The sequence below is a fragment of the Fomitopsis serialis genome (assembly GCF_022376445.1).
Source record: "Fomitopsis serialis strain Sig1Antser10 chromosome Unknown B0H18scaffold_61, whole genome shotgun sequence".
NCBI lineage: Eukaryota > Fungi > Basidiomycota > Agaricomycetes > Polyporales > Fomitopsidaceae > Fomitopsis > Fomitopsis serialis.
The window spans coordinates 153,842-166,501 of record NW_025955021.1 but is presented as its reverse complement, the minus strand read 5'-3'; the positions used below and the strand labels follow the sequence as shown (position 1 = coordinate 166,501).

At 55.8% G+C, this 12,660-nt stretch overlaps 4 protein-coding genes across 4 annotated transcripts; 2 read left to right on the top strand and 2 right to left on the bottom strand.

The window, feature by feature from the left end:
- Positions 1–103: 103 nt before the first annotated feature.
- On the bottom strand, positions 104–5,031 carry B0H18DRAFT_880296 (SNF2 family N-terminal domain-containing protein; the record flags this gene model as incomplete). Its single annotated transcript, XM_048040755.1, has 11 exons — positions 104–496; positions 550–702; positions 760–1,023; positions 1,077–1,418; positions 1,476–1,698; positions 1,743–1,984; positions 2,038–2,233; positions 2,287–3,023; positions 3,072–4,678; positions 4,758–4,860; positions 4,915–5,031. 11 exons carry the CDS (start codon positions 5,029–5,031, stop codon positions 104–106), a joined length of 4,377 nt encoding a protein of 1,458 aa, XP_047890739.1.
- A 243-nt stretch (positions 5,032–5,274) lies between these two features.
- On the top strand, positions 5,275–8,637 carry B0H18DRAFT_1095715 (ku80-like protein; the record flags this gene model as incomplete). The annotated part of the gene is made up of 13 exons (XM_048032427.1): positions 5,275–5,371; positions 5,425–5,580; positions 5,633–5,687; positions 5,738–5,869; positions 5,942–6,113; positions 6,162–6,222; positions 6,275–6,695; positions 6,716–7,059; positions 7,111–7,289; positions 7,346–7,566; positions 7,624–8,161; positions 8,213–8,375; positions 8,572–8,637. Exons 1-13 carry the CDS (start codon positions 5,351–5,353, stop codon positions 8,635–8,637), a joined length of 2,529 nt encoding a protein of 842 aa, XP_047890738.1. The 5' UTR covers positions 5,275–5,350.
- A 115-nt stretch (positions 8,638–8,752) lies between these two features.
- On the bottom strand, positions 8,753–10,923 carry B0H18DRAFT_936095 (uncharacterized protein; the record flags this gene model as incomplete). Its single annotated transcript, XM_048041798.1, has 5 exons — positions 10,803–10,923; positions 10,684–10,750; positions 10,519–10,635; positions 9,775–10,469; positions 8,753–9,735 (listed from the first exon to the last, which is right to left on the bottom strand). Exons 1-5 carry the CDS (start codon positions 10,840–10,842, stop codon positions 8,753–8,755), a joined length of 1,902 nt encoding a protein of 633 aa, XP_047890737.1. The 5' UTR covers positions 10,843–10,923.
- Positions 10,924–11,074: 151 nt separating this feature from the next.
- On the top strand, positions 11,075–12,521 carry B0H18DRAFT_1086171 (arsenical pump-driving ATPase; the record flags this gene model as incomplete). The annotated part of the gene is made up of 9 exons (XM_048032002.1): positions 11,075–11,147; positions 11,207–11,224; positions 11,275–11,342; positions 11,398–11,536; positions 11,598–11,691; positions 11,758–11,908; positions 11,965–12,072; positions 12,133–12,271; positions 12,331–12,521. 9 exons carry the CDS (start codon positions 11,075–11,077, stop codon positions 12,519–12,521), a joined length of 981 nt encoding a protein of 326 aa, XP_047890736.1.
- Between the last annotated feature and the right edge of the window lie 139 nt (positions 12,522–12,660).

Genomic DNA, 12,660 nt, shown 5'->3' with positions numbered 1-12,660 from the left:
ACTCGACCGAAAGCACGACTACATAACGATACACTAAGAATACAGACAAGGTGTAGAGGAATAAGTGTAATCAACAAACTGCAGAACATCCTGACCGTGACCCTCACTCATCGTCGCTTGGATTGGTGAGGTACTCGTCGTCACTGAGGACCTGCTTCCTCGTGCTCTTCCCCTTAGGTGGTAATCGCTCATCCTCATCCATAGGAGTTAGAGCTGATTCGTACGCACTCGATGATCCATTCGCCGCTGGAGGCGCACCCGGCAGTCCCGAGCCGAGGATGAGCCGGTCGTACTGTGCGTTGAAGACCTTCTCCATTTCTTCCGCGTCGACGTATACCCATGAGCCTTCCTGGTTGTACGTTCGGGCGTTGTTGAACATGAGCTTCCAGTCTTCTCGGAAGTGGGTGACGGTCTTGTAGTAGTTGCTCTGCAACCGTTTACGCAGGGTCGACAGGGCGATCGGCTGCTTGATGAGCTGGTAGTAGTCAGGATATTCCTGAAACAAAACCTCAGTACTCGATTCGTATGCAGACTAGACGAGTTACGAACCCGTCTATCAGGCACTTCTCGGAACAGCTCGCAACGTCTCCGGTGTTCGCTATCCTCGCAGTTGAGCACGGCTTTGTAGATCTCGTTAAATGCCTTCTTCATCTTGTCCCGCACAGCAGGCGGTACATCAGGCACTTTGGTCTTACGACGTTTCTATTGCGAGGATCAGGCTTTGCTGCGTCAAGAAATAATGAACGAGAATACACTCACCGTATCACGCTCCTCCTCTTCATCATCCTGGATAGACGGTGTGACGGACATCGCTTTCGCCCCACGCTTCCGTTTGTTGCTGGCAGGGGTCACGTCACCGTCGGCCTTGCCCTTGCCCTTCCGACCTTTCCGCACGCGCGGCGTGTCGTCCATCGCAGGACTGCCCACATCCAAGTCTCGAATGTTTTTGGTCGCAGCACGACTCGCCTTCCTCTCGCGCGTGCGGTCTGCAAGCTCTTGCAAGTCCTCACCATCCTCCAGAGCCTACATCCCGGGCCGTCAGTACAGCACATAACTGATACACCGTCGAAACTTACCATCGCCCACTGATCATCGCTGAGCCCATCTGTGTAGTTGACGATGTTTCTCCGCCGGTGGCCACGGCCCTCCACCTCGTCGATCTCATCCTTGTTGTCGAATGGCTCGTCCGACTTGTAGCAATCCGGCAGCTCGTCCAGCTGCATCAGCGGCTGTGGTGGTTTGCCCCGCTTGCCCGCGGCCCTCCAGTTCTCCAGCGCCTCGCGGTCGCGCTGAATGTCAATCTCGCGGAAGATGCGATCCTCATCCTCTGAACGAGAGATGATCTCGTTGATCTCATCGTCGTTCATGTCTCCGGCTTCCTCGTTCTCTTCCTCCTGATCGGCTTCTAGAATGGAACGCTGGTGGCAACAGGTCAGCGTGTGTGGGAGCACTCAAAAGACAAATGTAGTACGTACGAGGAACTCCTCTTGCTCCTCCTGAGTGGACTTGTTATCGAAGCGACCGGCTTGAATGACCTTGTCGTCGATGTCGAGCTTGTACCGAGCACGCGCGAACATCGCTTCCTCCACACTCTTCTCAGTAATGAAACGCAGGATCCGGACAACCTTCGTTTGACCTATACGATGTGCACGATCCTGTGCCTGAAGATCGGCATGAGGATTCCAATCACTGTCGAAGCTATTGAAACGGAGCATGTCAGTAGGCAATACCTACAGATGAACACACCGGAAAGCACTTGCATGATAACCGTGTCTGCAGTCTGCAGATTGAGACCAAGACCACCGGCTCGTGTCGACAAGATGAACACCCTGATGTCCGAATTGGGTGCGTTGAATTGTGCGACGTGCCCCGCACGGTCCTCTGTCTTCGTCCCACCATCGAGACGGAGGTACTTCCAACCCATGTACTTGAGGAAGTCCTCCATGATATCCATGACTTTCGTCATCTGGAAGAAGATGAGGACCTAATGCAAGTAACGTTAGCTGGTATAGGAATGATTGTGACAGATGAACCCACTCTGTGGTCGGTAGCGAAGAACTTAGGCAAGATGCGCGAAAGGAGCTCGATCTTGCCGGACGAGCGAATCAGAGTCTCGTTGATAATACCAGAAGGGTTGACCCTGTCCTCGACGCTCTCGAAGAGGAAGGGATGCTGGCAGATCTTTCGCAACTGCATGAGCTCATTGCTGAGACCCTTGACACCCCCGTTTTTGCTACAAGATGATGAGATACAGACTCCTCAATACGAAGCGAAAAGGATACTCACCCCTTCGTATCCTTGCCGTCAGCGATCATCTTGTACTTCTTCATCTGCTTGTACAACTGCGACTGCAGCGCGCTCATGCGGATCTTGATCACTTTCTCGACCTTGTCGGGCAATTCGCTCTCCACGTCCTTCTTGAGACGCCTCAGCAAGAAAGGCCGAAGCACCTTATGCAGTCGCCGAATGATGAGTAGCGCCTCTTCTTCGTTCAGCTCGATCTTGTCACCAGTGCCAGAGTTGGCGAACGGCGTGTTGAACCACTCGTCAAATGACTTGACCGAGTTGAAGATCTTCGGGAGGACGAAGTTAAGCAGAGCCCACAGCTCGGGGAGGTTGTTCTGGAGGGGGGTACCGGTGAGGATGAGCCGGTAGCGGGAGTGGTAGTACTGCGTGAGCGTCTGTGCGAGCTTGCTCTGGGTATTCTTCATACGGTGACCCTCGTCAATGATCATGTGTACCCAACGCATACGGGCTAGGTGCACACGATCCTTGATGATATACTCGTACGTCGTAAGCAGGACTTGGAAGTTACCCGTACGAAGGTCGCCCTGGAGGGCCTTCCGCTGAGTAGGGTTCCCTTTGTACGAAATCATCTTGACGTTGGGCGCCCACTTTGCGAACTCACCGGACCAGTTCGTCATGGTGGATAGGGGCACGATGACCAAGTAAGGGCCCCGCTGCTTCTTGGTTTCAATCAAATAGGTGATGAGTGAGATCGTTTGGATCGTCTTGCCGAGACCCTGCACATATATTAGCGCAAGAAAAGAGGGGAAGTAGGAAGAACGAACCATCTCGTCTGCGAGGATGCCATTGAGCTTGTTGTTGTATAGACTGACCATCCACTGGAGACCCTTCAGCTGATAATCCTTAAGCGTTCCACCGATCAGCATGGCCGGCTGTTTCGTGATCCTCTCCTTGAGTCTATGCGCGACGGCATAGTAATCAAGCTTGCCCTTGTCTTCACCCTCGTTGTCAAACTTCTGCGCACCGAAAGTAGCCTCGCTAGTCGGGTCGTCCTCATACATCGACGAGCCGACATCTGGGAGGGGCACATCCTCCTGCTGCTCCATCACAGCCTGCGTCAGCGAGTCCAGGTAGGTATCCGTTTGCCGCAGAAGGTGCGTGATGCGCGTATCCTTCGCCGTGTCAATAAGCTTCATGTACGCCTCCTCATCGTCGGCCTTCAGCGCCTTAAGACGCTCCTTGCTGATCCGCTCAATGCGCTTCTGCTCCTCCTTCTCGGTGTGTGAGTGCAAAGACAGCACAGCCTTGCCTAGCCGTACGATGCGGTCCTGCGCCGAGCGGCTCGCCGCGACCACTTCCCGCCCGTGTGCGCAGATCACCGACAGCTGTTCGACGTGCTTCTGCTTCGCCCGCCGCTCCCGGTCAACGCGCTGCTTCCGCTCCAGCTGCTCCGTCATGCGTGCATCCCGGATCGTCGGCTTACGCGTCCGCCGGAAGTCTGCCCGGTTCAGCGGCAGCATCGACCCGTGCGTGAGCCGCTCCGCCACCAGTGCCCGCATCTGTCGCTGCTTGTCGAGCACTCGCAGACCCTTTAGCTCGATCAGCGCGCGCAGCTTGCCCTGTGCGTTCGGGCTCGGGTGCGCCAGGTGCGCGAGCTCGTCGCCGCCCGCGCTGTTCTCCTTCTCCTCGCGAATGATATCGTCGGCGACGCTCTCCATCCCACCGTCGCCCATAGTTGCCGGGAGCTCCTCCAGCTCTCGGATCCGCTGCTCGATGCGCGCGTCCACGTACCTGTTGCGCTCAGATATGACTTGGTGCGGGTCGAGCCCTGTCGGCATGAGTGTCGGGATCAGCAGCCGCTGTAGACGGGTCGCCCACTGCGTAAGCGGAGCATCGCTGTCGAGCAAGAGGTGGTCGAAGGGATGTTGATACGCGTTATACGGGTAGATACCCGAGTTCACGTCGTCCTCAAGGAACGGTCCCTTGGGCACGTCGGCTCCGCTAAGGTCCATGTCCTCCGCCTTGATCTCCTCTACAATCGGCTCGGTCAATGTCGCGTCCATCACGCCGGGGGTCGCGCTCTTGTGGACTTTGACGGCGCTGTCGATGACTCGGGCGTCGACACCTCCACTCTGGAGAAGTTTCTGTAGGTCCGGCACGACCTGGTTGGGTAGCCGCATCGCCTGCTGGATCGCCTCGGGGACGGGCTTGTTGCGCATGAGCATCTTGAACGCCTGTATTTGAGCTCGTAGAGCCTCGATTTGCTCCGGCGTGAACGAGACGGGGGTGCTGGGGGCTTGAGGGTAAGGTTGGGCGGACGCTGTGCCATTCGTGAGCGAATTGCCGTTGGGCAAGGCGTTGCCGTTCGTGAGGCCGGATGTCGACGCATGTCCATTGAGTCCGGGTTGATTATGGTCAGGAATGTTCGTGTCTAGGGGGAAAGCGACCGTTGAGTACGCTCGAGAACAGGATAGCAAGAGGTAATGTAGCAGGAAAACAGTAGTACTCACTCTGTGGTTGCGGTTGCTGTATTTGCTGTAGGAAGTGGTAGATCTTCGCGTACTCGGCGGACGTCTCGACTGTGGCGCCCTGTTCTTTCAGAAGATGTGCGCGCTGCGGAGGGAACGGAGGTCAGCCAGCACGCGCTGCTCGGTGAAGGCCACATACGCGGACAAGTCCTTGTATTTGCTCTCGGGTGAACTGGGGACGGGGGGCCTGTCTGTTGCCGTTGAGGTAGGGCTGGCCGTTGGTGAGTTGTGGATTGACGACGTTTGGCGCGGCCATAGCTTCGCGTGTCGTCGCGACTCGGTCGCGTCGTGCAGATCTCGTGAACCTAGCCCGAGTGCTTGAAGCCGGCTCGGCGTCAAGTGAATGGTCGAGGACAAAGGCAAACGCTTACAAAGACACCGCCACGCCTCTCTTTCCCTTTTCGGACACTGCTTCTTTTGGAGCACGTGACTCGACGCGTCCACATTCAGCGCTCAGCGGCGAGCGCGACTCGCGAGTCGACGCGTTCGCTTCCGGAATCCGCGCCACCGCTGCCTGTCTCTCGCCGCGGCGCCCATAGCTTGTCCCCGGTTTGTTCAAGGTACACACAGACAATATGCCTGCAGAGCGTGCTGGTGTATGTGATTGAATACGGCTCGTTGATCTTCTCACTCACCCTCTTCCCTACAGTACACGGTGACGATGTTCCTCATCGACGTCGCGCCAACCATGGGCAGGATGAGACAGGTCGAGGTTGCCGGAACGAAGCCCGGAGAGTCAAAAATTGTAGAGATGACCAATCTGGAGTGGTCTCTGCAGTTCGTTATGCTCAAGATCCAGGAGATGGTACGCCGCACACGGCTATCGTTCGGCCAGGACTTCCTGACTGTAGGATTAGATCTATCATGGCAGGAAGACGGACCAATGTGGAGTGATATTGTTTGGATCTGAAGGTAAGAGTGACACAAGCTTTGCGACGTATGACTTATGGAGTCGGAACCAGAGACAGATAACATCATCAACGAAGAAAGCGGCGGCTATGAGAATGTCAAACAATACATCCCTATCGGAACACCAAGTGCAAGCACGCTTGCCAAACTACAGGCGCTGGAGCCGTCAACTACTCATGGGGACCGTGAGTCTCTCGGACATCGTTAGCCTACTGCATCTCACATTTGATGATCCTTGTTTTGCACGCCATGCATAGCCGTCGACGCTCTCATAGTAGGTGTCGAGACGCAGGACAGACACCTAGAAAAGAAGAAGACATGGACGAGAAAGGTCGTTCTCCTGACGGACGCCGAGAATCCCATCGAGCTTGAGGACTGGGAAGCGACTGTCGAGAAGATGAACACATTGAACGTTGGCCTGACCGTTATGTACGTCAGTCTCACTGGCATCAATGTCTTTGGCTGAGCAGTTTGCAGCGGCATCGACTTCGACGACGAAGAGCTCCCGTTCCACGAGGAGAACAAGACACACATCAAGGCAAGCTCACCTTGTTGTCGCCATTCAAGCTCATTTGTGAACATGCTTTTAGCGGACCAACGAGGAGTTCTACCATAACCTCGTCAGTAGCCTTCATCGCGGTATCGTCGGCAACTGCGACTTTGCCCTGCGCGAAATCAGTCGACCCGACGTGAAGGAGACCCGCTCAGTGATGCAGGGCACGATACTGCGCCTGGGCGACGTCGACGCGCGTCCGGAAGAGGCGGTCGAGATACTCTGCAAGACGAGCAAAGCAACCGCCGTTCAGCGACCCAAGAGCTGGAAGAAGTTTGCGCGACGTGAGAAAAACAAAGACGAGCAGGAGGGCAAAGACGCGATGCAGGTCGACGAAGACAAAACCGTCTTCGCGCAGCTGCGTGTGCGCACGGAGTACTACATCGATAATGACACCGCACGGAAGGCCGATGATGAAGGCTCAGATGCGGGCGCTGACGAGACAGACGGCGAGGACGGTGGAGAGAAGAAGGTGAAGGTGGAGAAGAGGAGCTTGTGCGCGGCTTCAGGTATGGCTCGTCGTATGCCCCGTGTCCCGACGGGCTATTCCCGCGGCTCGCGACGCGCAAAGGTATCGACATCTGCGGCTTCTTTCAGTCGAAGAACTTCCGGAGAGAGTATGCAATGAGCGAGGTCACATATGTCTGGGCGGACCCGGCGCATCCCCTCCAGCAGGTCGCGCTGAGTGCGCTCGTTCAGGCGATGTTTGAGAAGGGATCGATGGCGATCGCGCGGTGGGTCAACAGGGATGGGTCGGAGCCGAAGATGGGTGTGCTACACCCGATCATGTTTGAGCGAGTGGATTGTTTGTTGTTTGTACAGGTATGATCTGCGGCAGTTCAGCTGGAGTCGGTAACAACCTGCCTCTCACAGGTGCCTTTCGCCGACGATGTGCGCAACTTCCCTTTCCCCTCTCTCGAACATCTCGTGTCAAAGAAGGGCGAACCCATTACCACGCACCCATACCTACCGACGGAGGAACAGATGGAAGCAATGGAGCACTTCGTCGATGCGATGGACCTGATGGAAGTTGGCGAGAAGAATGAGGAAGGGTACGATGCGACTATCGAAGTCTTTCAGGCGAAACTGACACGTGGTTTGTGTCCAGTAAACGGATGGCTTGGTTCGACACCCGCCTCTCCTACAACCCTGCCATACATCGTGTGAAGCAAGCACAGTTCCACGCAGCCGTTGTGACCGATCTCAACACCAACCCGTTGCCACCCCCGCATCCGGAACTTACAAAGTATTTCGAACCCCCGAAGCGTGTTCTCAAGCGATCGCTGGATGCCGTTGAGGACTGCAAGGACCGCTTCAAGGTTAGGGAAGGTGAGCGTCCTCTTCAGCCGTTGTCCCCTACGTAAGGTCTCATTGAGGTCATGACAGTGCCGAAGAAGGTCGCTCGAACACGAAAGGACGGTCATGTCCGCGCACGCGACGAAGACGATGACACTCTTCTGCTTGACAAGGCGGCCAGGCGCACCAAGTCTTCGACACAGCTCGGGGCTGCCAGCCAGCACAGTCAAAGCCAGAGTCAAATCCTCCGCGCACAATCTTCTCAACAAGCAAAGAAGGTAGCAGATGACTCAGAAACAGAGAGCGAGACGGAGCCTGAGGAAGATGAGGAACTTCTGCTTGATAAGAAACCGACGAACAGGGGTGCTTTACCCACGCCCGCTCCGGAAGAGCCTGATCGAGGACAAGCACACGGACGAATCGTGGGTTCGACATATCCGTTGGAAGACTTCAAGGCAAACATTGCCAGAGGCGACGTGGTTACGAAAGCCGTGGAAGATCTCGGTGCAGTTATTCGGGAGATCGTCTTGCGTCCTTTCGCGTCAAGACGAGCGGAGGAGATGATTCAGTGCATGCGTGAGCTAAGGCAAGTATGTTTGGAGGAAGATGAGATCGATGCATGGAACGCGTGCGTATTCATGGTCATCTACGTAAGCTTGCGGTGCTCAACCGTCCATAGGTTTCTGCGAGCCCTGCATGAAGCATGCTTAGATGGCAAGCCCGGTAACAACGACTTTTGGTCTCGCGTCAAAGATGAAGGGCGGACACTGAGCCTCATCAGCGACACTGAAGCGAGCGAGCTGGGAGGCAAGTCGGATGTGTCTGAGTCCAAGGCTGCTGAGGTACGTTTTCTCTCACCTGCCATAATGCGCGTGAATGACCGACCGGAGCGCAGTTCATTCAGTAGTGGTTACGCGTATAGCGGTCGATGTTGAACATATCTTGAATATTGCTGTTCTGTTTAACTTTCTGGCCACGAACGCTGTGGTGACTGACAGTAGCTACATATCTAGCTGAGTACTCTATCCTCTATCGAAGTTGAATGCTGTCGCCGTACGTATACACAGTGACGTAGCAAACGTTAGCATGGGCAAGATTGACTGACTTCCTGGCTATGTGCGAGGGCTCCTGGACTATTGTAAGCAATGATTCTGATTCAGACGTTCTGAGCAGATTGTTGTACAATATACTACTCTATACTGCACCGATGTGATTCATATTACTTCCTGCCCCACCAGCCTCCGAGCAAACTAGTCAAACCACTTCCCGACGGAGCGGACGGTTCTGGAGTCGGCGCCCTCTCAATCTCCTCCTTAGCCCGGGCCGTTACCTTCTTCTCGATTACCGGAGCTGCAGCAGCCTGTGGCACTTTCCCGACTACCTTACCCGCACGCTCCTGCAGTCGGTCCATGTCGAGATTGGCGTAGTTCAGTGCAATGTCAAAGAATAACGGCTTCTTGTACGTCTTCCGGGCCTCTTCATCGACGGAACCGCCGTTGTACGCGAACCAATCGCGCTTGTACTCCGTGCTGTCCTCTGCCACTTCCGCGTCGAGTTGATCTACGTCCTCTGCGAGCAGTGGGTAGAACGTAATCGGGTCGCTATCGCTGTCGGCCAGAATCGATAAGGTAGAGTGTGCCGACCGCAGGTGTATGCTCGCATGCTGCGTGAGCGTAAGCGCCTCTGCGTATTTCTTGAGGGGAGCATAAGACCGCGCGAGGTAGCGGCATCTCCGAGCCTTCGAGAATTCTTGTCGTGCCTCCACTGCCGACGCCAAGTCCGGGCTCTCATCCACGATTGTGAGGGTGCGCATCTGCTCGAGACTTTGAATGACAGTGTCGAGAAGCTTGACGACCGCTGGGTAAAGACGTGCGTCGACGTGCTCCTTGCGAGGCTTCGACGTGCTGCTAACTTTCGACGTGTGGGGTGTCTGCGACTGATGGAGGAGCGTAGAGATGAGCAGCAGATCGCGCTGGATGCGGTAGGATAGTAGTTGATACACGATGAACGCGTGCACAAAGGCGATATCGCGCGTGCCAGCAGCGGGAGCGGCTGAGGTCGACCCTGTCAGTTGTTGAGCCTCGACCAGTTTACGCGCTACTTCCTCGGCATCGCTGAGTGCGGAGAGAATGGCATCGTATGCGGCAACGCCACGCTTTGAGCGAGTGCCCTTTCCCGCCCGGCCCCTTTTTTTGCTCCCTTCTACCGCCTCCTGCTCTGTGCGTTGCTGTTCGAGCTTACCCGCCTCCTTCAGCCGTTTCTCCGCCTCCTGTGCGCGCAAAAAGACGCCCACAAGCTCGGGGTTCCTCACCGGCACCGGCTCGTCCTCCCACATCAACGTCTCCAGTTTCTGCCTACCATGTCCTGCGCTCTCCGCCTCCCTGCCCAAGCTGGCCAACAGCTTGTCGCAACCCTCCACGAGCTGGTTCCGATGCTTCGGTGCAACGTCTGCCACAATCGCGTCGACGTCATACGAGTTGGGCCGACGCATCTCGTGTGCACAGTGGCGGATTTCAGGGCCAATCTCGTCTGCGAAGGCTGTTGCGAGCGCCTGGTCGCGGCTCGTAGCCGCCTTGCTTGCTAGCTCGTCCAGGAGGCTACGAGCGACACTCATCTGGACGAGTGCGTCCTCAAATTCGTAGCGGTGTCGTAAAAGCCGTCCGTTAATAATTAGGGTGTACACGGTGGCCTGTGCAAGGTCGTCTGAGGAGAGACGACCTGAAGAGTAGAGCGTCTGGCAATGCGAGAGCAGTTGGGTCGACCAGTGGACAGCGCGCCGTAGACGAGATGTTGCATGTCGGCGCAGAGCAGAAGGGCTATCGTCATGACCCTTGACGGCAGCGCCCTTCGGGTTCGTGGTCGCTTGGTTTGCCTGGAGGTTGAGCTCTTGAGAGTAAGCCCAGGCTCGTTCCGCCTCGAAGAAGAGTAGCTGTAGGCTGTAACAGGTTTGAGCAGCAATACAAAGGTTCTACGATTTGGACTCACTGTCCATCATTGATTGCGTCGAGCTTGAGCGGAGGCAGCTTCTTGAACTCGCGACCTTTGCCATGGGTCATCTTTATGGACGACCGCAAGCGATGGGTCCGGTTCCCGCAATGTTTCCTGGCTTCTCTCAGCACCACAAGGGCACATACAGAGTTGCTCACATACCTGTAGCGTCCATAGTCATTGTACCGCAACCCATACGCATTGCGCTGCTCGTTCGCGAGCAAAAGCGCTGTCTCCTAAGTCAGAACGCAGCTGCCACAGACCGACGGATTCGCCCCGACCTTGGAAGCCGACTTTCGAGTCGGCGGATGTCTGAGCCATGCAGAATATACGAGACCGCGCTAGAAGGTCCTTGATGGCAGTCGAAGGTTCGCGGAGATGGTCGTGGTCGCAAGCCAAAACGCGAGGGCGCGCAACGCGTCTGAGCCTGTCTGAGCCTGTCGATCGCGTACCGCCCGCTCCTTCCTCATAAGACACCTCGTTGACTGTTCCAGCCCACGTATCTTTCTAAACCCGTCCCATTGCAGCTCGGAGCATCTTATTGAAGACAGGGATGGCGACTGATATCCTGGAGCCGACTCTACAAAATGTCTTGGACCAGAGGTCGCTGAAGTGGATCTTCTGCGGCACGTTTACTCTCTAGTGCTGCGATGTATGTATGCTCATTGTGCTCCGCGGCGTTCAGGTGGCAAGGGTGGTGTCGGTAGGTCGTACAGTAGTCGTTTCGCTTGTGGAATCCTCAATGTACGATAGGAAAGACAACGACGTCGTGTTCGCTCGCGATCCAGCTAGCGACATGCCGGGAATCTGTCCTCCTCATCGTACGTTCTCGCGTGGATGTACACGCACACACATCCTTTACCATGCGTCTTATAGTCCACAGATCCTGCGCACAACCTCTCGGATGCTTTTGGCCAGAAGTTCTCGAAGGAGGCGACGAAAGTGAACGGGTTCGACAACCTCTTCGCAATGGAGATCGACCCGACGAGTGCGATCCAGGAGATGGTCGAGCAGTGTGCGTGCCTCTGCAGCGAGTGTGGGTCGCGCACATCCTCACACCGAACCCTACTATTCAGCGGACTCGAACGGGATGATGGGCAGCATGATGCAGGACCTCGCGTTCGCTATCCCGGGTGTGGACGAAGCGATGAGCTTTGCGGAGATCATGAAGTGCGTATACACCAATGCTGCTACGTTGGTCTTCCGCGCAAATACTCAGCTGCACATGCATGTTAGGCACGTCAAGTCGATGGAATACTCCGTCATCGTCTTCGACACTGCCCCGACAGGACACACCCTTCGCTTCCTCTCCTTCCCAACTGTCCTCGAGAAGGCGCTTGGCAAGCTGAGTGCGCTCAGTGGACGCATTGGGCCCATGATCAACCAGGTGCGCGTCCACTGCTTATTTGGTACGGGTGGCGTACTGAAGCAGGTACGTGGTAGATGACGAGCCTGATGGGTGGCCAGGCGGACGCGCCAGAAGACATGTTCGCTAAGCTCGAGAGCATGCGTGCGGTCATCACAGAGGTGAACACGCAGTTCAAGGACCCAGTATGTCGATGACTTTGCCAGATTGTGATGTGATAGACTGATTGTGGTATGTGGACGTAGGAAAAGACAACCTTCGTCTGCGTGTGCATCTCTGAGTTCCTCTCGCTCTACGAGACCGAGCGGCTCGTTCAGGAGCTCACCGCTTATGAAATCGACACGCACAACATCGTTGTTAACCAGCTTCTCTTCCCCAAGCAGAGTGAGTTCTCGCTCTACCTCCCCCACTGTTTACGTATCTGACTCCACTACCCTTCACAGGTTCGAACTGCGAGCATTGCCGCGTACGGCACAACATGCAGCAGAAGTACCTGAACGAGGCACACGAGCTATACGACGAATTCTTCCACATCGTGCAGCTGCCGCTGCTTACGGAAGAGGTACGCGGACCTCAGAAGCTGAAGGACTTTAGCAACATGCTTGTGGAGCCGTACGTACCCCCTGTAGACTAATAAACACCGCTGGTAGTGTGTATGATCATTGATGGTTCTGCTTAATTGATTTTGTCGTGGACAGGGTGTCTGGACAGCCCTAGCGGCGCAGCCTTCTGGCAGGGTGTCATGTCCACTCCATGCCGGATATTACAAGTGT